The sequence below is a fragment of the Pleurodeles waltl genome, chromosome 3_1 (genome assembly GCF_031143425.1).
Source record: "Pleurodeles waltl isolate 20211129_DDA chromosome 3_1, aPleWal1.hap1.20221129, whole genome shotgun sequence".
Taxonomy (NCBI): Eukaryota; Metazoa; Chordata; class Amphibia; order Caudata; family Salamandridae; genus Pleurodeles; species Pleurodeles waltl.
In genome coordinates, this window is record NC_090440.1 from 989,873,470 (window position 1) to 989,899,552 (window position 26,083).

A 26,083-nucleotide genomic window follows, 5' to 3' on the forward strand; every position below is an offset into this window, starting at 1 on the left:
ACAGTGAGCCTGTAATATTCTGCATGTAACTACAGGGGGAGAGGTAACCCCATACTTTCAGATACACAATTTAATATTACATTTGTTGTGCATACAAGGCTTCAGATTTGCCACAGTTTCAGATGCCATAATGTCATAAAGCTGCGGATGTAAATAGCGTATTATGGTGACAAACACTGTCTCCAATGCTAAAAACAACAGTTTGACAATGGCACAGGAAAACAAGCCTGTGTAGCAAAAGTCAAATGTGGCGGGCAAAGAGAGCTATGGTGTGCATTGTGTCCAACATGTACCATTACCAGCAAATTTCAGTGTTTTTACACATTTGAGCCACAACCATAATCACTTTTCAACAGAATTATTTCAATGAATATATGTGACATATTAAATGTGACATATTACAAGATGGTGGCCCTGGTCCCTGTACTAGTTGCATTCAATTTGGCCCTTGTTTATGTACATGACACTGTGGGTAAGGTGTAATGAGTGTACTGGTGGTTTGAACTTTACCCGTGATCAAGGCAGCAGAGCCATGCTCATTGGGTGTATCCAATGGCATATCTGATGGACTGAATTTAATAAAGATCTTTGCAGTGATTCTTTGGAGTGTGTACCTTCTTCAGGATCTAGAAGTGCTTGTGGTACTTAGGGACTTCTCACCAGGTGTGTGTGTGTGTATGTGTGTACACTCACATATATATATGTACATAGATAGACATATAGATAAATAAATGAATATACTAAGGTCAGCTTGAATGTAATATTTTAAATTAAAAAAAGATTGAAATTCACTAGTTAGTATAATTAACTCAAGAAAATATAACTTGCGCCCTTGCCATACACAGTGTTGTCATTGATTTAATTTCAGTTGTCTTTACTGATATCATCAATGATGTCATAGAACATCTCATGAGTGTTGTGATATGTGAGGTCATATACAGTGCATGTCCTTCTTTTTTAATGTATCACAGGTTGATATCACGGATATAGCACTATCAATTTTGTGGTGGATTTTGTTTTTTGTGAAAAAAGACTTAAGGTCGAAACGCATCGATTTTGGCTATAAACACCTGCATGAAAACTGTATGCTGGAGCGCACGTCTTTGTGACTACAGGATTTCAATTTATATATGTATTCATATATATATATATATATATATATATATATGTATATATATATACACACATACATACATATATACTTATATATACACACACATAAATATATTTTGAGAATGGCCCTAGAATAACTTCTAAAAAAAATACCAAGTCATTACAGGACATCCTCATACGTGGTCACATTCAGCCCAGAAAGGAAAAGAGTTGGCTTTCGAATATGGCTGGTGGCTTCACAAAATGCCATTCATGCAAAGCCTGCCAGTATGGCGTGAATCAGAAAGTGTACAGGAAATTTGAAGGCTATACTATCCCCATACGGGATGGAATAATATGCGATACGGATCATGTAATTTATGTGTTACAATGTAAATGCAACAAGTTGTACATTGGTAGCACCATTCACAAACTAAAAATCAGGGTGCTGTGACATATTCAAGCAGTAAAAAAGGGGGACAAAAGCTACCCTAAAGCCAGTCAGTTTGAGAAATTTCATTTGAATGGGTTCAGATTTCATGGACTAAAGCACATAAAAAGACATGTACAAGGTGGTGACAGAGAAAAGGACTTGAGAAAAGAAGAATCTAAATTGATTTTGTTAGTGGGTACAGGAGTCCTGTAGTGAAACAATACAGATGCTGAACTACATGTCTATCCGTAGAGTTAACTATTTTAATGTTGAGAATAACATTACACCTTCCATTGCCCCCTGGGAAGTTTTAATATTGAGAATTCTATGTTCATGTTCAGCAATGTCCTTTGAGGTCTAAATCTGTAAATAGCATCATACAGAAATCTGTGTTCACCTGCATGTTAATGTTTTTTAAGATTAAGTTATTTTTAGGAAATTGTGGAAAAGACATACTGGATCTGAATAACATTGGATCATCATATGGCACTTTTTGAATTTGAATTCTTATTGTGTTTGTATGGAATTAGTGGGTAGAATATGCCTGGTGTCAATTACTGCATTTTATTGAAAGGGCTAATGGGGAACTAAGCCTTAGTTACTACGATGAGATATATTTATCATTGAATCATGGAATTAGAACATTACGCCATCACCAATATTTTGACCAATGTGATGAAAGTATATAATTGTATGGAGGTACCATTGAGATAGGTAACTTCTTTTATGGGAATCATGGAGTTGAAACCTTATCCCATAATAATCTCCAATAATTAAATGTGGGAATGACGTCATTATTTTAGCACGTCAACTAATGAAAGGAAGGATAATTATTAGCATTATTTCTTTTGCATGGAGGATGTGATGGGATCATATAATTGCACTTTAAGCACGTCATTTTATCTTTAGTAGGATAAATGTATATTAAGACACCCAACGTCCATTAAGGGAGTTCTGGAATTCAAACATCTTTCCATCATCATCATTATGGTTGATATGATGGACATCACAATTACGTTCTAGCACATGACACTTTAGTGAGGGAATGACAATAAATAAAATATTTTTGTTGAATTAATTGACATCCATACTCATGTTATTCCACACTAAAAACATGATTACACTTCAGCACATGTCACTTTATTAAAGAGATGATAATCAATTAGATCATTGCAATGAATTGACTGGACGTTTAGGTCATCAAATATTAAAGGATTTTCCATCATTGCATTTTAGTACATGTCACTTCATTAAAGGGATGATAACCTGCAAGATTATTGCAATAAATTAAGATGACATCCAGGTCATCACATATTAATGGATTTTCCATCAGCTATAGCAGCATATAGATGACCGGCTTGATGATTAGCACTGCGTTGTAATATAATGTGTTTGGATTTCAGCACAAGTCACTTTAATGGTAGAGTTATATTTTAGCACGTACTTTAGTATATATGTTTTATATGAGATTTAAGAGAACTTGGCATCATCCTTTTTGTATGACAAATTGCCATTTTGGATTTTTAGAAATGTGTGATTCTCTTACTAATTGAACCAATTGGTATGAGCGTGATCAATTTGTATTTCAATTGACATAAGTGAATGACGTTCTATGAATCCACTATGAATATTGAATTGTTGGTATAAAGTGCTTGAGAAATTTCTAAATACACATGATGTATATGGGTCACAATATTGTGCAACTAATTGTATAAAAGAATTATCATACCATGATTCAAGCGAGAGCGATGTTGAGATCAGAGAAACATCATCAGGCCCAAGAGATGAATGTGGGATTACAAAATATTTGAAATACAAATGCCATTCATCATGGCAATCGCTATTTGCCAGCCATCAGACACCTATTATTCGACTTGGCAAACCGTATTGTGAGTTTGTGAGTTTGTGGAAGAAACGCCAGGTGAGATATATATATATTTATAATTTCACAAACTGTTCCAAAAAAGTGTGCCCCAGGTTCTTGTTGTTGTGTATGGAAAGTATAGGGGTTATTCATCAAGCAGAGGCTGAGAAAAAGGAGGGGGGACATCAATAAAAGTGTGTTTCCCATGTTATTTCCTGTAGACTTTTTAGACACACCTGCAGCCCAAACCACTGGGCGGGATTACACAAAATTTGGCAAAGCTCTTGGTCCAGGCTTTTTCCATTTGGTATAAATCCTTTCAGTATTTTTTGAAATATTTAAAAAAAAACAAATGTGTACATCTGGATGGAGCCTAAGCACAGATCTCATGGTGAGATCTGATTGGCTGAAGCACTTTAACTAGGAAGTGTTGGCAGCCATCTTGGGGCCATTGTACATGATAGCAACCAATGAAATTCACTGTAGTAAAAGGCAGGTGTTGAGGGTCACAAAAAGGAGAACATACTAATTTTAGGAATTGTGGTGTGTTCTAAGGTGATGTTACCCTGCTGGGATTTCATTAATCATGTTTGAGAGAAACAAATGTTTTCTCATGATTTTCCGATAGACGGGATGGAAAATGTGGAACATCTGAATGCCGTCTTTATGGAATCGAGGTAGAAAACTGAAAGCATTGTCTACTGAGGATACTGCAGTAAATAAGAAAATTAGGGAGCTTCATACCAACAAGTCTCCCAAGATGGCCACCGGAGAAAAAAAGAGTCCAAATGTAGCACACATATCACTCAAATGTAGCCCAAGTAATGCCCAATGACATAAGTGAGTAAAACACTTAATTTTGTCAGTTATATATAGCGCAGAATTGACCCGAAGGTATTAGAGTGCTTTATATGAGCATCCTTTACATTACACAAGGATATATTCATTTTGGTACATAAAGATAGCAAACAATTTAAAAGTGCTTTGTTGCTAGTTGAGAACTCAGAAAATATGCCCTCATTTTAGTTTTTTAAAGCACTAACCATAATTTCCACGGGAATAAGACCCTTTCATTTTTATAATTTCTAAAGGAAATGTTTAGGTATTACAGTATTGATAATATTAAGATAAGGTCAGGCGTGCCGCACGCACTTTTATAATAAATATAGAATGTTAGCAGTCTAGATGTTCATTAGAATACTGTGTGATGGCAAATATCAGGGGCACAGACTCAGATAATTGAGGGCAAGGAGGAGGGTGCAGAGGCAACAAGTTGACCACATCGGGCAGGTGGGAGGGGCTGTGGCAGTACAACAAATCATGGAGGACAGGGGAAAGAGGGCAGGGGCAACAAACCAACTATGCAGGACAGGCATGAGAGGCTGTGGCAATATAACAAACCATTGAGGGCAGAAGAAAGAGGCACTGGCAGTACAACCATACATGGCAACAGACTTAATTCAGACAGGAGACTTCTGATGTTTTTTAAGCCCAAAAGGGCTTAATTTTGGCTGCCTCCTTCCTTAAATATCCTCTTTTTCAATGAAAGTCAAAGAGGAAAATCAATTTCTTCAGGTTTTTTTTTAATCTCCCTCTTACTAAGTTAAATTTTTTGGCAAGTATGGTGTATTGGATCACGGAGGACAAGAGGATAGGGGTAGGGACATGGATTCAAATAACAGAGTGCAGATAGAATATGGGCAGGAACACCAAACTGACCTTGCAGGGAATGCGTCAGGGGTTTGCAGCAGAACAAAACACCACACAAGGCAAGTGGGAGGGCAGTGCAGCACGGACCATGGAAATCAATAGGGACAGACAGACAGGTGGGCCAGTTGCAGCATAACGGACCACGAAGGGCAGGAGGGAGGGGGAAGTTGCAGCACATTGAACCATGCAAGGTAGGAGGGAAGGGGGCTGAGGCATGGACTCGGACAACAGAGAGTAGGGAGGAGGTGCATGGGGCAGCAAGCTAATTGTTCAGAGCTGGTGGGAAGGGCAGTGGCAGAACAACGGCCACTCAGGGATGTATTGAGGGAGCAGAGACATTGACTTGGACAATGGATGACAAGGATGGGGGCAGGAGCAGCAAGCTTGGGTGAGGGCAGCACAATGTCAGGCCAGGCACTGCGCCCAACGCCCCCCCCCCCCCACCACCTTGCATTGCAATGGGCATCTTACTTGATGTAAAAAAAAAAACTAGAAATCACTGAAAAAAACAAAGGTTAACAGGGATGTTAAAGTTAGGAAATAGAATTTAAAAAAGCCTTAGAAATTCACTAAAAAAACCTAAGGTTACAGGGACGTTATGGTTAGGTTCAGATTCTACAAGCACAAAACCATAGTTGCTATAGTTAGACTTATTTCAAGTAACTATAACTCGTACCCTAAGGTAAGTATGACTCATGCCCTTGTCATGCACTGCTAATTACCTCAGTTATTACAACACTCATGACATCTTCTTTGACATCTTTGACAATATCACTGTAACATTTGCAGTAAAATTATTGATGAGAAAACTGCATGACTTGGCTATGTCCTTGGAGTCGTATGAAGAATCATCATGAAATTTTCCCCAAAAAAGTGTCAAGTTGGTTCTTGTTGTGCATGGAAAACTTCAGGTGATCCGTCAATGGGGGCGAGGGAAAAAGGGGTCAAAAAAGTGTGTTTCGCATGGTAATTCCCATAGTGATTTCAGATATGACTGCAGCCCAATCTGTTTGACAGATTTACACCAAATTTGGCAGAAAGGTAGTCCTTGGTCCAGAAAGCACACTTTTTATTACTTGGTGTAACTCTGTTCAGTAGTTTGAGAGAAATTAAAGGAAATCCAAATTTGTATATGTAAGGTTGCGACGACTTTGCAAATACTGCCGATCTCATGCAGAGAACTGATTGGCTGCCAACACTTCAACCAGGAAGTGTTTGCAGCCATTTTGGGACTCAGCTTCCGACGAGGCCCCAAAAAACAGCTACCAAAAAAGGGGGCCAGGTATTTGTAACCCCTTAGCCTTAGTGCCTGGATCCCCCTGTGCTTGCTTTTCTTTTTGCCCCCAGGGGAGCCAGTTCCAGGGGGGCATGCACAGAATAATAAATAAAGATGGGGTGCATGGGGCCCCCTCCTAGGGATTTCAAAAGCCCTAGGGACCACCACTCCCCATGGCTACATTTATTAAAAATATGGGGGATCGCACAGACCCCCGGCCACCGGGGACCATCACGTTCCTGGGGTTACATAAATAAAATTGTTAGGGAGGCAGCACAGATCCCTCCAGTCCACGGGTACACCACATCCCTGGGACTAAAATTTTCTTTAAGGAGGGGTTCCAAGCAAGCCCCCCAGCACTGAGGGACCATCACCTCCCTGGGACCAATTACATTTTTTAAATCATGGAGGGGGCCTATGCAGATCAAAGGAGGGGGCCCCTCTTGGAGCCATATATGGCCCTGGGGACCACCACCCCCAGGGCTGGTTCCTGCTACATCCCAAGATACCCACCCTCCGGAGATAGCTGTTTGCTTTTGCTAGGTGGGTGCTGTGACAGCTCCCTCCAAGCACAAGCAAACACTCCACTTCCAGCAAGCAGGAGCTGTCAAAATGTTCCTACTTGTTGGAAGCAGAGTTTTCATGTCTTTTCCTGCCCCCAGACATGAGGGCAGGGAAAGAGAAGAAAGTATTGTCCCCCACATGCAGGGAGATGTCTTTCCAACAGCTCCCTCTCTGCAGAAGCAATGCTGGCTCTTGCAGAAGGCTGGGAGTCAGCTGGCACCTCAGGGACGTTGAGGCTCCCCCGTGGTCCCTGACAAGAAGTAAAAGAAAACTTTTTGAGGTGCAATGGCAGAAAAAACACACTTTGGTATAACTATAACTGCTCAGGTTTTGTGTGTGTAAAATATGAACCTAACTATAACGTCCCTGTAATCTTTTTTTCCAGTGAGTATGCACACACACACACACACACACACATACACACTTGTTTTGGGCCTTTCATTGCACAAAATGTAGTGGTATAAAACCTCTGATTTTATAGGACTGTGGAATCTGAGATATTGCACCTCTGCCTGTGAAATACATATTTTGGCATTATAATGACAGCCCCCAAACCACCAAGAAGAGTTTAAACATTAGGGCAGCTAGGATTATATGGCATGGAGGACCAAACTATGTGGAAAGTTTATCTAAATTATACAGCCAAAAGCTGGAATTATTCTGTGCCTTTTCATTCACTTGAATCAGAATCGAGGGCCAGATGTAGGAAAATTGCAAATTGCGACTTGCAATTTGCGAGTCCTTCCGACTCGCAAATTGCAAGTCATAATTTGCAATGCAGAACGGTGTCTCAGACACCGTCTGCGAGTCGGTATGGGGTCGCAGAGACCCACCTCATTAATATTAATGAGGTGGGTCGCAAATTGCGGCCCCATACCGACTATAGGCACTCGCAAACATGGAGGCCTGCTGTAGTCAGCAGACCTCCATGTTCGTGACTGCTTTTAAATAAAGCAGTTTTTTTTTTTTTAAGTGTAGCCCGTTTTCCTTAAAGGAAAACGAGCTGCACTTAAAAAAAAATCCGAAACCTTCAGTTTCGGTATTTTTTCAGGGTAGGTAGTGGTCCAAGGGACCACTACCTACCCTGAAAAAATAATTTGGGGTCCATTCACAAAGAGGAAGGGGTCCCATGAGGACCCCTTCCAATTTGCGAGTGGGTTACCATCCACTTGAAGTGGATGGTAACTGCGACACCATTTGCGACCGCATATGCGGTCGCAAATGGTATTGCATACCACTAGGAATCGCAAATAGGAAGGGAACACCACTTCCTATTTGCGATTCTGAAATGCATTTTGCGAGTCGGTCCCGACTCGCAGAATGCATTTCTGCATTGGAAACACGCATTTGCGAGTCGCAAACGGCAGATTTTGCCATTTGCGACTCGCAAAGTGTTTCCTGCATCTGGCCCCAAATGTTTTGTGAAAGCTGCCAATTATGCAAATGATGTGTAAAATGTGGGGCCAGGACCCTACTGCAATATGGAGTACAGCAATTAAAAGTATTTGTCGGTAAAGTGGTGGTTTGATTATGTAGCATGTTCATAGTTGCAGATGTTGATGCAGAATTTATAATTGTTAGAACTACAGTAGCCAGCATGATGCATTCTCTGGTAATGGGGTTCACTTCGGTATTGTATGGAACTACAATTCCCAGCAATGCCAGAAAAGTCCAGAAGAAACTACCAGAAGGGTACCAAACATTCAGGAACAGGCAGCGGTAGTGCTTCAAAAGAGTATTGTTACACTGGATCCCTGTAGGTCAAATTGTCTTTCAAGACTTTTTGATGCATTTCTGAAGCATCCTATTTCTTTGACAGATTGAAGGATTTCTAAGTGTTGCTAACAAAATCTTCAAAGTGGGAAAACGTCTAATGATTGTTTGGAATTTCACCCTCATTTAGTATGTGTAGTTAGGGATAGTAGGCATAGCTATGCTCTGGAAATTCAATAATTTTCTGTTGATGGACATCAGTCTGCACTTCTGTCTGAACGACTTCTTAAGAGGCCCAGCGAACAATAGCTGTTCTTGTCTTGTTATTCTGTACGTGCACTTTACATTTTTAGTGCGAATAGCTCTTTTCACAGTAAATTTGTATTGCAAATGGCACATAATTACACCAAATGGTGTAATTCCAGGAATTTAGCATAACGAGTGGTTATCAATTATGCATCCTCTATATATTACATGCTTTGGTGCATTTACTGCGCACAATGCAGTGGTAAACAAAACATATTTCACTGGCAACCGATGTGAAATATTTCAGTTTCGTATAAAATATGGGTTTCATATTCATGACAGCCCCAAACCACTCAGCAGAACTTTAACATTTATTTTATTTTATTTATTTGAAGTTTTTATGCCGCACCTTATCACCGGACAGATATTAAGGTGCTTGACACAGAACCAAAGATTTTACATGAGTATGTCAAGGAACCCCAAGAAACGAAATAGATTGTCAGGGCTACTAGGATTATGTGGCATTGAAGATAGATCTAGAGGTATGCTATTTAAATTACGTGACAAAGGCAGTGTGTGGCATATTCGCTGGCAGTGCAAATTTTATCTATTACATTTGGGTGCAAATAATATGTTCTGTGAAATGAACTGTAAGATGTCAGAGGTGTCAGAAGCCAGTGACTTTGTCAACTACTTGGAAGTTGCATGGTAAACAACATGGCATTACTGGGGTATTTACTTAAGGTCACACATAGGAATAGAGGTAGCACAACAAACCATAAGACTAAGGCTGACCCATGATAATTCCCCTGTGTGGTTATAGCACAGAAAATGATGACGATTTTGTTATAATTTGGGAATCCTACAGTCATGTGGAGAACACAAAAATGCTGAGATTCTGGGTCAAATTTCTGAATCTACCATAATATGGCAAACAAAATGGTAGAAGGGAAAGTCATGGCCAAACCAGTGCAGACAATTATATGACAGTTGTGACTTATCATTAGCTAGCTTTTGGCCTACTTTAAATTTACCTGCCAGGCGTGTGCTCTTTGGCATGCTTATATGGCACAGTTCCAAGACTGAGAGCCTTGAGATCGGAGAAGGTTCTTGAGAGAAGAGGAAAGCAAAAGTGTTATTATGCTTGAGTACACAGAACACGAAGCAATAGGATAAAGACAGCCTGAACATGTGGAATGCAGGTAAGACAAAGCAGTGCGGGTCTTTGCTTCATGATGAGCGAGTTTCTTTCAGCGAAGACAGCTCAGAGGGTCAAGCACTTGTCACAGGCATGTATGTGTAACGTGCAGTTCATTAGCTCTAAAACTGGAAGGAGCTGGCTCAGCCTGTCATCCAGTGGCGGCCACGCCCCCCCTACCTTTTGCCCCTCATGAAGAGTGTCTCTCAGGCTGATCAAAGGTCAGCCTGACAGACACACTCCATGTTCAGCTCAGGCAGCCAGGAGCAGACATGCGCGATTTGCGCACACTCCTGCCTGCCTGAGCTGAACTTTGCTGGGCTGAGGAGGTCACAGCTCCTATGGGCGTGACCTCTGCGGCTCAGCAAAGGTGCCTCGAGGCCCTCCCCTGAGTGACGAGGAAAGCATCACCAATTGACACTCTCCCTGGGCGCTTCAGTTTAAGCCCTGAAGTGCCCAGGGCGAGTGTCAATCAGTGACACTTCGTCACAGAGCGGGGTGGGGTCAGCAGTCTCACTGACCCCATCCCACTCTGTGAGGAGGCTGGGACTGCTGCCTTCCCTCATTGGCTGACCTAAGGAGGGAAGGCAGCAGTCCCAACCCTCCTGGGACCTGGAGGCTGAAGGTAAGTGTGTGTGTATGTGTGTGATGTTTTAAATTGAATGTTTGGTGCGCGCGTGCATGTTTGAGTGTTATGAGTGTTGTTAATGGATGTACGTGCGTGCATGTGTGTTTGAAAGAATGAGTGTGTGCGATCTTTTAAAATGAATGTTTGGTGCGTGCGTGCGTGTTTGAATGGTATGATTGTTGTTAATGGATGTGCGTGGGTGCGTGTCTGTGTGTGAAAGAATGAGTGTGTGTGTGTGTGTGTGTGTGTTCCACCCGCCCCCCTCCCTCCTAAAGCTGCCAGCCGCCACTGCTCTCATCCTTTGAATATCAATAAAAGGAGCACCATTGAGTTGGGTGTTGAACATGTCCCTTATAGTTTTAAGACATCTCTAACTTAATCATGTTACAGAGCACTTTAGTACATCACACAACGTTTTCCATGTACCTTGTTGCTTGTATAAGCCAGTACATGCACATTTGCATGCAATACTATTGTGTGCTAAGTGTAGGCCACTCTGCTTTGAAACAATACTGACATGGGTGGAACAATAACGCTCAACATCCCTATCCCAAATCGCCAGTTCTTTTTCCTATAAGTCTCAAAAAACATTTCACCTTGTTCAACATTAAATCTACTGTTAAACTTGATGTTACTGTGCAGAGAAATCATGCTATCCACTGCAAGTGCGTGCTGAGTTCACTCTGATCACCCTAAAGGTAGGGAACTAGGAATGGGTTGGCAAAACCAGCATTTTCTCCAAGTAAAAACCATGATTTTCTTTCCATTCCAAAAAGATTTGAGGACCTAGGCCCACCCAATCACCACAGCTTAATTCTTGTCAATTAAAATTATGCATGTCAATCCCCATTATTTACTTAGATTCCTAAAGACCGACACTATCTACTGTGGGCATAAAGTGAGAACATGATTGCCTGCCCTGGGATCTGTCTAACAGCTGCAAATGTCTTTATGTTTTAAGTTGTCTACACTGGAGTTTCCGACAATCACAATCACTATCATTTTTTTGTGAAATATTGTATTAAATGTAAGCCGTTGCAGGCATGCTTCATTGGAAAAATACATTTGGTGGTTCAACATCCCTCTCCTTTGAGAAGATGCAATAGCCAAAGTAGAGGTAAGCACAAGTGACAAGAGAAATACCAAGGATGGTGCACATTTTAGCCCATTAAAAGGCACCATTCAATTAAGACACCTTCCCTGCTAGGATTTTTTTTTTGGGATTACCAATTCGTACTTATTAAAATTCATAATTGGAGTTAGGTGCACCAACTAGACATCCATCTGACCTGTTGAATTACTCAATGTTCAATTGACTTCTATGCACAATGGAAGTCACATCAATAGCCTACCAAATTCTTAACTGTTAGTTGGCACTCTGAATAACCAATTAGAATTGGACCTGGCTTCACCTTTGCTAACAGATGAGTAGGGACCTTATATCAACATAAAGCACCGACAATTTCCACAAGTTTGTCTCCAAGCCATTCCACAATTAATCACTGTGCATTACATGCACACAATAGCATTTCACACTGACAAAGAGCATGTTCTCTTTCTGTGTGTACCTAGAAATAGTTATTAATGTGTGCACATATAATGGCATTTACTGCACCGAGTTCACCAACCCATTTTTAGGTTGAGCCTAGGCAGTGTGCATGCACTGTCTGCAAGACATGCTATATTGGATCTATGGGGTTTAACCACGCCCACTATTGCCATTCGCTCTTTGTTGTGCTTGTCTTAAATGCTTCCTTTTTATTGGTCGGGCCGGCGGTTTCCCGCCACAATGGTCACGGCGGTAGTAATCCGCCAGGGCAGCACTGCTAGCAGCGCTGCCCAGGGGATTACGAGTCCCCCTACCGCCAGCCTTTTCCACTGGGGCCCTGCCATGGGCAGTGCAGGGGCCCCCTGACAGGGCCCGTGCAGCTTTTCACTGTCTGCATAGCAGACAGTGAAAAGTGTGACGGCCGCAACTGCACCCGTCACACGGCCGCAACACCGCCGGCTCCATTTGGAGCCGGCTCCTGTGTTGCGGCCGAGATCCCCGCCAGCCCAGCGGGGATCTCCAAATGGCCGCGGCGGGGTGCGGCCGCATTGGCGGCCGCTCGGCGGTCCGATCTTGGCGGGCAGCTTCAGACGCCCGCCAAGGTCGTAATGAGGGCCTTAGTATTCTTTTTTGGATGTCCATAGCAATGTGTTCACACCACATTAGGGACAATACAGTGTTTAGAAAGGCACCAAAAGATTCAGGTAGTTTGTGATGGTGCTTTGTTCTTAGATCTCTCTCTCTCTCTCTCTCTACCTCTCTCTACTTCTACCTCTGCCGCTCTCTCTCGCTAAGTCTACCTTTCTCTGCATCTCTACCCCTCTCTCTGTACCTCTACCCCTTTCTCTCTACCTCTCTCCCTCTCTACCTCTCACAACACCTCTCTTTCTACTTATACCTCTCTCTCTACCTCTCCATCTCTACCTATACCGACCTCTACTTCTCTACAACTTTACCTCTCTACACCTCTACCTATACCTCTACCTCTCTCTCTCTACCTCTAACCTTCTTTCTGTACCTCTACCTCCTCTCTCTACCACTATCCCTCTCTTGTCCTACCCCCCTCTCTCTCTCTCTGCCTCTACATCTCCCTCTCCCTCCCTCTACCTCTCTACCTCTACTTCTGTACACCTCTACCTTTACCATTCTCTCTACCTCTACCCCTCTCACTCTACCTCTAACCCTCTCTCCACCTCTACCCCCTCTCTCTCTCCCTCTACCTCCCTCTACCTCTCTACTTCTACCTCTAACTTCCTCTATCTCTCTATCTCTACACCTCTCTATCTCTGCCTCCCTACACCACTACCTATGCCTCTACCTCTCTACCTCCTTCTCTCTCTACCCCTCTACATCCACACCTTTACCTCTATGCCTCGCTCTACCTCTCTCTACCCCTGTCTCTATCTCTACCTCTCTCTCTACCTCTACCTTTCTCTATCTACCTCTCTACCTCCCTCTCTCTCTATTCCTCTACCATTATCTACCTCTCTACCTCTACCTCCCGCTACTTCTACCTCTCTACCTCTACCTGTTTCCCTCTATACCTCTCGACACCTCTACCTATACCGCTACCCGTCTCTCTCTCTCTCTCTCTCTCTCTCTCTCTCTCTCTCTCTCTCTCTCTCTCTCTCTCTCTATCTCTCTCTCTCTCAAAGCCTACTTGACATGTGGCTCTTCCCAGGCCTTATTGGTCTTTCACAGGCATTGATGTATAGATATTTACCTAGTTTTCATGTGGCCAAAAGTGAGAGCAGAGAGAGGTCTTATGTAATATGTGCACTTCAAACTATTATAAGCACAGAGAAATATATACCCCACTTGACCCAAACTTTTCAGTTAAGTATCTTGGCACTGCTTTCACATCACACATCTGCTGGAGGGTGGCACCTATCTTGGTCCTTGTGTGTTTCTGCCACACTTTTGCATAGTTGGATCGGTTCGCCAGCTCGCATGTGGCACGATGTCTCCAGTCCTTTCTCTTTTTCTTTTTTCCGTTTGTGCACTTCATGTCTGGGCCTTTTCATGTCTGGGAGTAAAAACCACAGTGTCAGATTTTAACAAACTGTCAGCACCCCATCCCAGAATTTCAACAACAGCTTTGCCCCTTCAGACATATCCTACAATACATACTCTTCCCTCTAACAAATGTATGGCAAAGAAATCTGAGCGAGACACTGCCTACTTCAGAACATTGGTCCACAAATCCAAGAGCAGTGCCACCCATTCCCAACTGCAAGAGCAACTGTGTGCACCTTGACTCTGGAAGACTTCCGACGAGCGCCTTGGCTGCTTCAAGACACTTTTCGCAAAAAAACAAGAGAATCAATGCACACCCTCATGTCCCAAGAGTCTAATACCAGCACCACTCATACAAGAAAACCCTGAAGACCTGACAGCACTGTGGGGCATATTTACAAAATAATGATGCAGTCTGGCGCCACAAGCCATCTTGCAGTTCCAATGCACCATTAGGAAAGTGTAGGGATGCATTGTATTTACATCAATATGACTTATCCCTGTACTTTCATCAGTGCTGGCACACAATTGGAGCCCTAGCACCAATGCAGGAACCCTTGCACCATGGTGCAAGGGTGCGTGCATTGCAGAGTTGTTTGTTTATGTGCAGGAAGGGACATTTTCCTGCAAATAAACCATCATTAATGGTGTTTTCCCCCTTCTATAGAAAGGCAAAAAAGAGGAGAAATAAAGATATTTTTCCTTGCTGTGCCACTTTTATGCCATCCCTGGGGTGGCATAGGAATCTGATACTTTCCCAGCCTTGTAAATCTGGGAATGTGTCAGATTCCATGGGTGTTGTGTGGGAACACACAGCAGCACCCATGGAATGCTTCTTTCACGCAAAGTAATGCATGAAAGGGGGCCATATTTACAAGGCCATGAAGAGCCACACAAGATGGCTTTGTGTGGCCTTGTAAATAATGACCGGCACACTGTGCCACCAGAGCATCAAACAAACAAAAATGATGCTCTGGTGGTGCTAGGGGCTTGTAAATTCGACCCTAAGTTTCTTATTTTGCAAGGAAAGCCTTGAAGGATCTTAGCTCCAACAACTGAAGGCATTGCTTCTTGAGCCTGACCAATAGTTTCTATGTGCTCCAGGACATGGCATTTTTATGCAAATGAACAGCAAAATGGTTATTCATGTGCATATGAACAGTGAAAAATGGGTATGTGTGAATATAAAGCTCTACCAAATGCATGTTTAAAGGAGCACGGGAAGATTCATATGCATGTGGGTATTGATGCATTTTTGTAATTAGGGGTCTCGATGTTTGTGTTCAGGAGCAACTCATCATCCATATGTGAGTAAACAAGATCACTGAGAGCTTGCAAATTTTGAATATAAGAGACGTTCCTATGTAAAGGTAGGAGTTGCGAAAATTTGTAATACATAAATATTGGAAAAGGAGCAGAACTTGTGATGCATTCCAGTTAATATATGGAGGAGCATTCAAACATTAATATGCCTATGTTCTGAAACAGGCTGGATAATTTGTAGTCAGAGCCTCTCACCCAACAGCCGCTTCCAGTTTTTGATGAGCATTGTGGCCAACTCTGTGACTCCTTGATCTGGACAGTGCTTTCGTAAGCTGTTGACCGTCACACCGAGCCTGGTGGCCTTCACAGAAAGAAAAATGGACAAATCAGTTGCCATTCTCAGAACCCTGCGTTCCAGTCAGTCTTCTTACAGATAAATTAAATTAGCACTCACACTGGTCATGTGTCTTTGCCACATGTCAAAGAAGCGGGGATATTAGAGTGCTAGTTGCACACAATTTGTGGTGCTGTGGCCAGCTGTAGGAAGCTTTACTAATCCAGAGGTGCTCATGAAGAGGGACAATAGGGAAGGAAACCTTCTGTATGACTGGAGAGACCGGGTGAACATGTTGTCTAGTGGAGGAGACTGCTGATGGAGGAGACATGGTCTCCTGGATATGTGTGTTTGTGATAGAGATATGGTTTAGTGTACTAGAGTAGATGCGAGCTAGTGAAGGAGACATGATATGGTAGCGGAGAGTCTATCTAGTGAAGGAGACAAAGCCAAAGGGAAGAGATGTAGCCCAATACAAGAGTTGTACTCTAGTGGAAAAAATGTGATCTAGAGATGGAGAAGTGATCTAGTGGAGACAAAGTAGTCTCTTTCAGAAGATTTTGTCTAGTGGAGTATGTGTTGTCTGGTGAGGGAAATGTATTCTTAAGGAGGAAATGCAGTCTGATGAAGTAGCTGATGAAGGATGTGATTGGGTGAAAGTGTCTTGATTCAGGGGCGAAGGCTCAATCTAGTAAAGGAGACTTACGGCCTGATTTAGATATTGGTAGAGGGTTACTCTGTCACAATGGTGATGACATCCCATCCGCCAAAATTGAAATCCCATAGAAAATAATGGGATTTAGATTTCTGCGAATTGAATATCCGTCACTGTTGTGATGGAGTAACCCATCTTCCGAGTTCTAAATCAGGCCTTTAATCTAGTATGGGTGATGCAACTAGGGGATAAGGTGTGGAATTGAGGTGTTGTATTTGACTGGAAGGTACTTCATATAGTAGTAGAGACTTAGGGCCTGATTTAGATCTCAGCGGAGGGGTTACTCCATCAGAACGGTGATGTTATCTGGTCTACAGAAGTCTAAATCCCATTGTTTTCCATGAGATTTAGATTTTGGGAAAGGGATATCTGTCACCATTGTGATGGAGTATCCACCTCTGCTGAAATGTAAATCAGGCCTTGGTCTACTAAAGGAGGTGTAGCCTAGTGGAGGAACATGTGGGGGACATGTGATGTAAAAAAGGAGACAATGTTGTGGTGGAGACTCTGCCTTATAAAAGAGATGTGGTCCATTGTAGCAGTTGTAGTGTAGCTGAGCAAAAAGTGACCTACTTCAAGAGGCATGTGCTAATGAAGGCCGTGAGATCTGGTGCCAGTGGTACAGCCTAGTGTAGATGATAAAGTAGAGTATAGAAGGTGCAATATAGTAGCAACGTTGTTGATTGTGCAGCTAGGAGATCTGAAGATCTGAATTATAATTCTGGCTTTCCCACTTGACCAAACATTGTGATGCTGCAAATCACAGCTCTTTCTGTGCCACAGTTTGCCTACTGGGAAAACAAAGAATGCCATCACTATCAAGTACTGGAGAAAATAAGCACTGACAACGTCAACACATCAAGATTGCCATTATATGTATGCTTATAATACAAACAAGTAGAGATGGGGTGGCAGCATTCTTCCATGTATGCAAATTGTGAAATTTAGGAATGGCCCTGGAAACTACTTGCATAATAAGTAACCATCCATGATATGCTTTGTCCCTGGACTGATGACATTAGCACTTGCAAATATAACTAAAGTGGTCGGTAACCACATGCTGAAAAGGGAGATTTGTATTTTACAGGGGAGGGGGGTTAGAGCAAAAGATTGGCTGTTTAAAGGCAATGGAAATAAAACCCTATATTTAGTACCCTAGCCAGATTTCATATTTCATTTTTCATTTATGTTAAAAAGAAGAGTAGAGGATTCCTGGAATGTAGTCCAAAACCAGTTGTGCATATTGACATCCCACCATTTCTGGAGAAAGACTGCACCGTTCTTTGTGGCGATGTTGAATGTGAGCCACTCTAGGAATTTTCTATGGTATGAAATCAAAACAGTTTTTTGGTTTTCTTTGACAGTGCACACATGATTTCATTTTTCATGAACACATGGAAGTGTTAAGCATTTTTTACATTAGATGTCAGAAAATAACACGATTGAAAAATGCATGGCTGCCACTCTGTGCCCCACGACCAAAAAAGATGTATGTTATCCCTGAAATGCATTAAAGACATGCAAGAATTCATGCAATCCTGTGAAACTTGAATTGTAAAATTGCACTTAATTAAAAAGACAATCGTGAAGAGAGGTAAATTAAAACACTTTAAAACATTAAAGAGATTTCATGTAATTCAAAAACTAACTGTGTCCAAAAATAATAGAGAGGAGGTTAAGCCAGTAATAAATTAGAGAGTGCAAGTTGAAGGAGTGACACCAGTCAGGATAGTCTGGTGTTGCACCACCTATAACTTATGAAGATTCTTGACAAGTAAATCTACTACCAGGAGCAGGAGTAAATGTAGGTGACTAAGACTACTTATGGTTTAAATAGCAGTGCTTACTAACGGACCGTATATCCAGAAACATCATCCAGGTGGAAGCGATGTTAACTTGCTTAAATGTTTTCCAGGGAGGACTTTAAATATGATTTTGAAAGAGGAAACGGAGTCTCCCATGTATTTGTCTTTGTTGTTTTTGTTTTCATTTTTTAATTCTAGCAGCCACACTCTAATGACATTTTATCTTATTCACCTCTCTCTTTCATATGTATATAAATATGCAGCATGTGTGGCTTGTGTTCGTTCCTTTTAAGGTTGTTTATTGTATTTTATTAACATATATGTGGTGATCATCAAAGTTTTTTTTGTTAGAGATTTAATCACGGATATCTAACCTTTACAGACAGCACAAAATACTAGTTTACATTTTATAGCTTTTAGTTGTCGTAGGACCCTGACCATAATGGTAATAAGACTGCTGGTTTTGGGTGGCAGCACCACTGCGTGTAAGGGACTGAGTCAATCCCAGACCATCTGGCAGTTGTCAGCCTTACCCTTTCAGCTAGCTAGCAGCACCTCACCCAAACCTAGAAAGTAAAGGTGATTTGTGGCAGCCTAGTGCTGACTCTCTGACTCCTCAGGAAAGTTGTGGTAGAACAGATCTTAACCTTTTCTCTAATTTGCACATGGTCTCATACATGCAAGACAGACAGAGAAATGCAGGACAGGTTTCAATATATTTTATTGAAGCCGCTGCATGCTATCAAAAAAGCATGAGATGTGATTAGGAAAATGAAACACAATACAATCACTATTGTGACCAAGTGGCAAACAAATAAAAAGTTCCAGTATCCTGTTACATTAGTGAATCTAAATCGTTACCCACACTTCTAGATTCCACATGAGAGCGCAGCAGTTTTACTCCTTGTCTGCCTGTACTAGGCTCTGAAAGGGAGTCCTGACGCATTACCTGAATAAAAAGCAGGGGTAATTTGACTGTGGTCTACAGGCAGTCCCCCCAAGTAGCTGGAGCAACGAGGCCAAGTTCAGCAGAGCTGCGATGACATGGTACAGCATAAGATGGCCAGCTGGAATGTCCCCTCGAACCTTATTTTTGCCAGTGTGATGTTTTTATAATAAAACATGTTATTTATGAGAATTGGCTTGATGTGATAATAAGTCTTTTCTGTATAAGGTGCACTAGGTACTCTTGGACAGGCAATACTTGGTAAATTACCATGTAGAGCTTTGAGCAAGCACAGGCTAAGAATGTTGTGCAGAAGGAACTAATAACAATCCCTGCGTGAAAAGGCAGCAGATAAATATTAATAATACATCACCACCAAAACAAAGCCATTCTAAAATAAAAAAAGGATTACATGAAAATGAATTGGGTAAAATGCACAGGTCGCAGGCCCAAAGCTAAAATAAGTGTGCCCAAGTATTGTGCGAAAATGAACCTATGACAACTCATTCAAAATGAGTTAATAATATTCATTAATGTGCTCCTTAAGTCACTCTTTGTTTCTTCTTATTGGATATTTCATGAATTTCTGAACTCTTAAGTAGTCTTCCTGTCACTGCAGACCCCTCTAAAAAGAACAATGCCATTGAACCTGAGGGTACATCCAGATGGAAATGGGCCTTTTTGCAGCGATATTCACATGTCTTTTTGAGGCTGCCTCCTGTATTTTGACTGTGTGCTGAATTTCGGTTTTGCTAGGTTTGGTACTCTGGACACTTTACCACTACTGATCAGTGCTAAAGTGCAAGTGCTCCCTGTGTAAATTGGGATTATGATTGGTTATCCATGCTTATCATATTTGATCTACTAGTAAGCCCTTAATATAGTGCACCATGTGTGCCCAGGCCCTGTAAATCAAATGCTACTAGTGGGCCTGCAGCACTGTTTGTGCCACCCACGAGTAACCCTTTAAACATGTCTAAGACCTGCCATTGCAGTGTCTGTGTGTGCAGTTTTAACTGCCACTTCGACCTGGCAAGTGTACCCACTTGCGAGGTCCAAACCTTCCCTTTTACTACATGCAAGGCACCCCTAAGGTAGGCTCATGGTAGCCCCATGGGCATGGTACAGTGTATTTAAAAGGTAGGACATGTACTCATGCGTTTTACATGTTCTGAAAGTTAAATACTGCCAAATTAGGTTTTCACTATTGCAAGGCCTATCTCTCCCATAAGTTAACATGGTAATTGCCTTGACATATCTTTTAAGTGTAATTTCCCATTGAGAGCAGATAGAGAAATGGAGCTTGGGGTCTTTGAGCTCACAATTTAAAAATATATCTTTTAGCAAAGGTGGTTTTTAAATTGTATGTTTGAAAATGCCACTATTAAAAAGTGAGCATTTTCTTACTTAACCATTCTGTGTCTCTGCCTGGCTGTGGAATACACATTTGGATCAGGATGACAGTTGGGCTGGTTGTGAATTCACTCTATACAGCCACACATAGGGAGCTGATGTGTGCCCTGCATATCCTGATGGGTCTTCCTAGGCTACAGTGGTAAGAGGATCTGACACTTGCACCTGAATAGGGCTGTGCCTGTCCTTACACTATACAGTCTCCAACTCCCTAGTGTGTGTCTCAGACCAGGGCAGGAAAGGCAGGGTCTTGTGCACTACAAAGACTTTCCTTTGAAGTTTTCCTACTTGAAAGGCAGGAATGAGTATAAGTATTGGGCCCAAAACCCCAGACTTTTAGAACACTTCTGGATCAAGAGGAGACTCTACCAAGGAGAGGCGCTGAAGAGCTGTGAGGAGTATTGCCCCTTTGCTTTGTGTGTTTTGCTGGATTGGCCTGCAGTTGCTGCTTCTGCTTTGGAGAGGACAAAGACAGTACTTTGCAGTGTATACTGCTTGTTAAGTTTCTCCAAGGGCTTTGACTTAGCTCGCCTCCTGTTAAGAAGTCTCAGGGACATCAAAGACTTCACCTGCCAGCCCATGGGTTCTCTAGTTGAGGACTCTGGCTTGCCAAGAAGTGCACACTCCAGTTCCTGGGCCCTTGGGAGTGATGTCTGGCAGAAAAACGAAAAGAACCAGGCACACCAACTCCGGATGAGTTCAGAACCGGCGCTGCTGCCCGAGTCTGTGCTACTGCCTGCACCCAAAGCTGAGGTCCCGCTGAAGTGTGACAACCGCTGCCAACACTGCAAGCCTGACGCTGCCGCAGCACCCCTGAAGTCCTGCAACATTGTGAGTCCTGAGTGCTGTGTCACCGACGTCTGTGACACCCGACTCAACCGCTGTGCATCTGGCCCCATGGTGTGACTGTGACACTGCAAAGTTGCCTGTCGTGCCTTGATCCGCTGGAGTCATCAACCTCACCAGATCGTAAGGAACTGACGCTTCGTCGCCAATGCCGCCTCACCTCTGCTGGCTCAGTAAGGAACCAACACCTCACCTCCCCTGCATAGCAGTAAGGAACCAGTGCGTCACCTCCTGCCTAGCAGTATGGAACCATGGCTGTACTGGCTCCAGAAATGCCTCACCTACCCGACTCCGTGCCACGTCTTTGACTCTGCCTCGTTTCAAAGGTACTGTACATGGGGTCCGTGTGACTCTTGACCGGCGCCACACTCCCTCTAAAATACAACACAAGAATAACATAATCATACAGTCTATTTACGTGGTAAACATATTTACAGTGATCAGGTTTCTGGGGAGGTTTGAGTGGGGCGATTGTGTGGGGGATGGAGGTCATTAGAAGTTCAGTGTTCTATCAGGAGAGGTGTGCTTCATTGCAACGTGGAGTACGTGGTGAAGAGAGGATGTGTCTTCCGTGTCAGCTAGAACATAATTCCAAAGGAGGAGTAGGGTTTGCTATCAATAGTGCAGCAGCTGAAGTGGCACCGGAGCTCGGTGCATTTCACGTAAAACTGTCTTTTACTATCCAACTTCAGGGGATCCATTTTCTTTGCTTGAAAAGGGGCCCTTGTCTCTCTTACTATGTCGCAGAAGGAGGGGCTGCATTAAACTGAAAGACCAGAGCCTCCATGTACTGTGGCCTGTTTGCAAGGAACTTAAAGGATTGGAGGTTGCAAGCAGGGATGTCATTATTCTAGCTTTGCTTAGGTGACAACATCAGGACAGTATGCGCTCTACGAGCAACGTAAATGCAAAAACCCAGTCCTTATGCAAGGTCATATTTCATGCATTGTGTTTCTATGCAGTATGTTAACCTTTTGCATTGCAGAGCTTTTACTTTGAAAAGTCATTAATGCTGTTTGTAATACATTGTTCATTTGCAAGGCTTGTTTGCAGGATTACAGGGTATGGTCCTTACTCTAAGACATTCTAGAAGGCTTTCCTGCAGCATAGTTGGGTGTGGCTCATGGGCGGGGCTTGGCTCTATATAAGGGAGCTAGCCCAGCTCCACGTGCTCACTATTCAGTGGTCCCGGTGCAGAGTAGCAGCATTTTCCTGCGCTCCTCTGCCAGAGGCCTATCAAGTAATTTCCAGACCTGCCCCCATTTATTTGGTGATCTTCAAGCAGGGCGGTAAGGCAGACGTCGGGTTAGGCCCCCGACTCCATTTCCAGTGACATTCGAGTTTTGGGCCTAAACATAAAACCGCGTGTGCGATTGTTTTCATGGCATTTGGCTCTTGGCATTCAGGTCGGCAGTGTGAACGATCATTTCATGGCAATTGCATCGTAAAGTTTGAATCAGCAACAGTGTGCGCGATTCATTCCTGGCATTTAACTCTTGGCATTCAGATCGGCAGTGTGCGCGATCATTTCATGGCCTTCGATTCTTGATGTTCGAATCAGCGACAGTGTGCGTGGTTCATTTCTGGCATTTAACTCTTAAATGACAGATCTGCAGTTGCGCATGATCGTTTCATTGCATTTGAGTCTAGATGTTCGAATCGGAAACAATGTGCACAATTCATTCCTGGCATTTTAACTTTTGAAATACAGATCGGCAGAGTGCGCGATAATTTCTAGACATTGAAATCTTGATGTGCAGTTTGATTAAGGTGCATAATAATTACTGAACATTTGAGTCTGGGAACTCTTAATCAGAGTGTGATGTAGCAGTGTCATTCATGATTATAGTACAGTTCATTCATGCAGAGAAAACCAGGTGCTCTTTGATTTTTGTTGTAATGCAGTGATTATTCTAAGAACTATTTGGAGAGCGTTCATTGTTCAAAATATATCTTAATTCTGGAATGTTCATATGAAACTTTGCATAACCTTTCTTGATTTCCAGGTGCCTAGTTTCCTGAGGCCTAGTTATAGTGAAGCTTTAGGCCATTCATGTTTTCAGTATAAGTTATTCGAAACAAACCTTATTGAAAGTCATGGGGATTAATCTTGCGATTGTGTTGTTTAACTCTTGCATCTACAGGTCTCTTTCCCCGCTGTTCCCAACCCAAAACCCATTCCCCCACTTGGCCATTCTTTAACTCTGTGCTATAATAACTAGTGGAGTTTGGAGCTGCCAAGAGGTGGGCATGTTGGGAACATGCGCCAGCCCGAGGATCTGGTCTCCTTGACATTAGGAATGGTCAGTGGCTGCTACTCACCACCTCTCCGTTGAGTCCTCACCTGAAGCAGATCCACAGTCATGTGCTGCCTGCTAAGCTCCTTCAGCAAATCCAGGGCTCCTTCCTGCAAAGCAGAGAGAGGCATGAAAAAGAGGAGGAACTAAGGAGGAAGACAGAGCGTAGCCTGAAGGAATGGGAGAAAGAAGGACAGAAGCATATGAGGCATTGCAAGGCAAGCGGAGAAGATGAAGAGCAAACACAGTGAGAGGCATTTAGAAAAAAAGGAAATGCACACAATAGTGGATTCCCAGGCTTAGGGTGTGAGTGATACCCCTCTGAAGGCCTCACTAGCACACCAACGAAGATCTAGCCTTCCTGGGCTAGGACATGTTACAATCTCTGCCATGGGCAACTCACTAAGCAGTCTCTCAAAAATCTCTCCTACTCATCTTTACTCCGCAATGATTAGAAGGATGCAGACTCAAGAGAATATAAAGCACTGGTGTATTCACACACATAAAGAGTGGCCTTAAAATGTCTACTTTGTACAACAGAGTTGGGAAGGAAGCCTCGTTGTCGCTGGACTAGTAACATGCAGAGGCAGCTCTTTCTATGTTGTACCAGCACTGCCTCCATATGATGCTTCCTAAACAAGGGGTTCTGTACTCCTAGAGCATCTCTTTGTCTTGTTTGGCTGTCTGTTTCCTGCTTCTTATTGGTTGTCCTCAACGTAAGGTCTCACCCTGTCACATGACTACCTGACCCCGTACATAGGTCTCAGACTTAGTGGGTACAAAGTCTCCTGGTCTGTGTCATTACCGGAGCACCCAGCTAAGGGAAGTTCTGGCCCCTGCCCTTCCTCAGAGGGGTCTCCATCACGATCCTTGAGACTCTGCATGAATTGGAGGGGAGGCCACCAAGTCACGTCATTAATGACGTCACACTGTATCCACGTTGCCTTCGTACTTTGGATGACTTTGTCCCTTGACTACCCCGTCCACGATTTCCAAAAAAGAGACAAAACATCCAGGGACACCTGGCGTGCCAAGGGCAGTCCCTCTGGACAGAGCAAAAAGAAAGTTGGTAGATACTAGCACAGTTCACTGAGTTAAAAGCACACAAAAACTCAAAATGTACACACTTGCATCCTTGTGCAGGTGATTGCTGCCACCACTTACAATCCAGAGAGCTGACATGGTCAACAAGAGAGATCCTTGGACTAGGGTGACCACCTGGCATTGAGGGAAATTCTGGACAGGACTGTAAAAAAATCAGGAAAAGGGGTCAACATTCAGGACAAAAATTCAGGGCAAAGGGTCAAAATTCAGGACAAAAATTCAAGAACAAATGTCAGTTTTACAGACACACTCAAGATAGGCCATGCATCACTATGTTGTCAGTGCATTTATTTACTCTTTTTTAACATAGCACTATTTATTCACTGTGGTCTTTTTGTGATTGCCTCCTGGTATGCTACATTCAGGTGTCACATTATGTCCTTGTTCAGTAGTAAATTAATGCCCTTCAGCACTGTGTCAAGCTATCACCCCTACCCAAATCTACCCAATCTTCCTTGAAGAGAAACAAACAGCACAATTCTGATTATGTTTCTGAACATTTTAAAACCCCTGGCAAACAGTTTGGGAAACATTAAGGTAGTTAACCTTATGCTAGTTTAAACAAATTGAACAAAAACATCTGGCTCACCCCGACCACCAATGGACTTTCAACCCCAAAAAATTTTTTTAGGAGGCAGGGCAGATTGTGTAGGTGACAGTCTCACACCTAATGTCAGGATGTGAGGTACCCACAACTTGTCTGTAATTTCACAGCACTAGAGTGTATGCCTGAGAATCTGCATTTATGTCAGAAATGGGAGCCCGGACTACCATTCAAAGATAATAAAAGAAGAGGATGAAATTGGGATCAAATGGGAGATCCATGGCAAGTGATTCAAAGGGTTGTTGCTAAGAACTGGATAAATAAGGAAGAGAATAACAAAGTGGGACAATTCCTAAAATCAGACAAGATGGGTCCACCAAGACTATCGGAAGGTATTGGGTACCTGGGGAGTTGTCTCTGCAGACAGCAGAGAAACAGAAGATGCACTATCAAGTGGTTACAAGCAACACCTACCCACCTTGTCAAACTCTTCTGGTGCAGTGGTCTGCTGTCCATGCATGTGAAAG

At 42.7% G+C, this 26,083-nt stretch overlaps 1 protein-coding gene across 6 annotated transcripts in view; it reads right to left on the minus strand.

Moving 5' to 3' along the window:
* LOC138284878 (transcription elongation factor A protein 3-like) overlaps window positions 1-26,083 on the minus strand; it is a 194,315-nt gene that overhangs the window by 111,673 nt on the left and 56,559 nt on the right. For 5 of the 6 annotated variants that reach the window (XM_069224117.1, XM_069224115.1, XM_069224119.1 and 2 more), the window contains exons 2-5: window positions 23,956-24,018; window positions 15,808-15,913; window positions 14,161-14,299; window positions 9,933-10,007 (exon numbers count right to left, since the gene is read on the minus strand). In XM_069224117.1, coding sequence (XP_069080218.1) covers window positions 9,933-10,007; window positions 14,161-14,299; window positions 15,808-15,913; window positions 23,956-24,018 — 383 coding nt within the window. The remainder of the gene's footprint in view (window positions 1-9,932; window positions 10,008-14,160; window positions 14,300-15,807; window positions 15,914-23,955; window positions 24,019-26,083) is intronic. The other variant, XM_069224116.1, reaches the window with a different exon arrangement.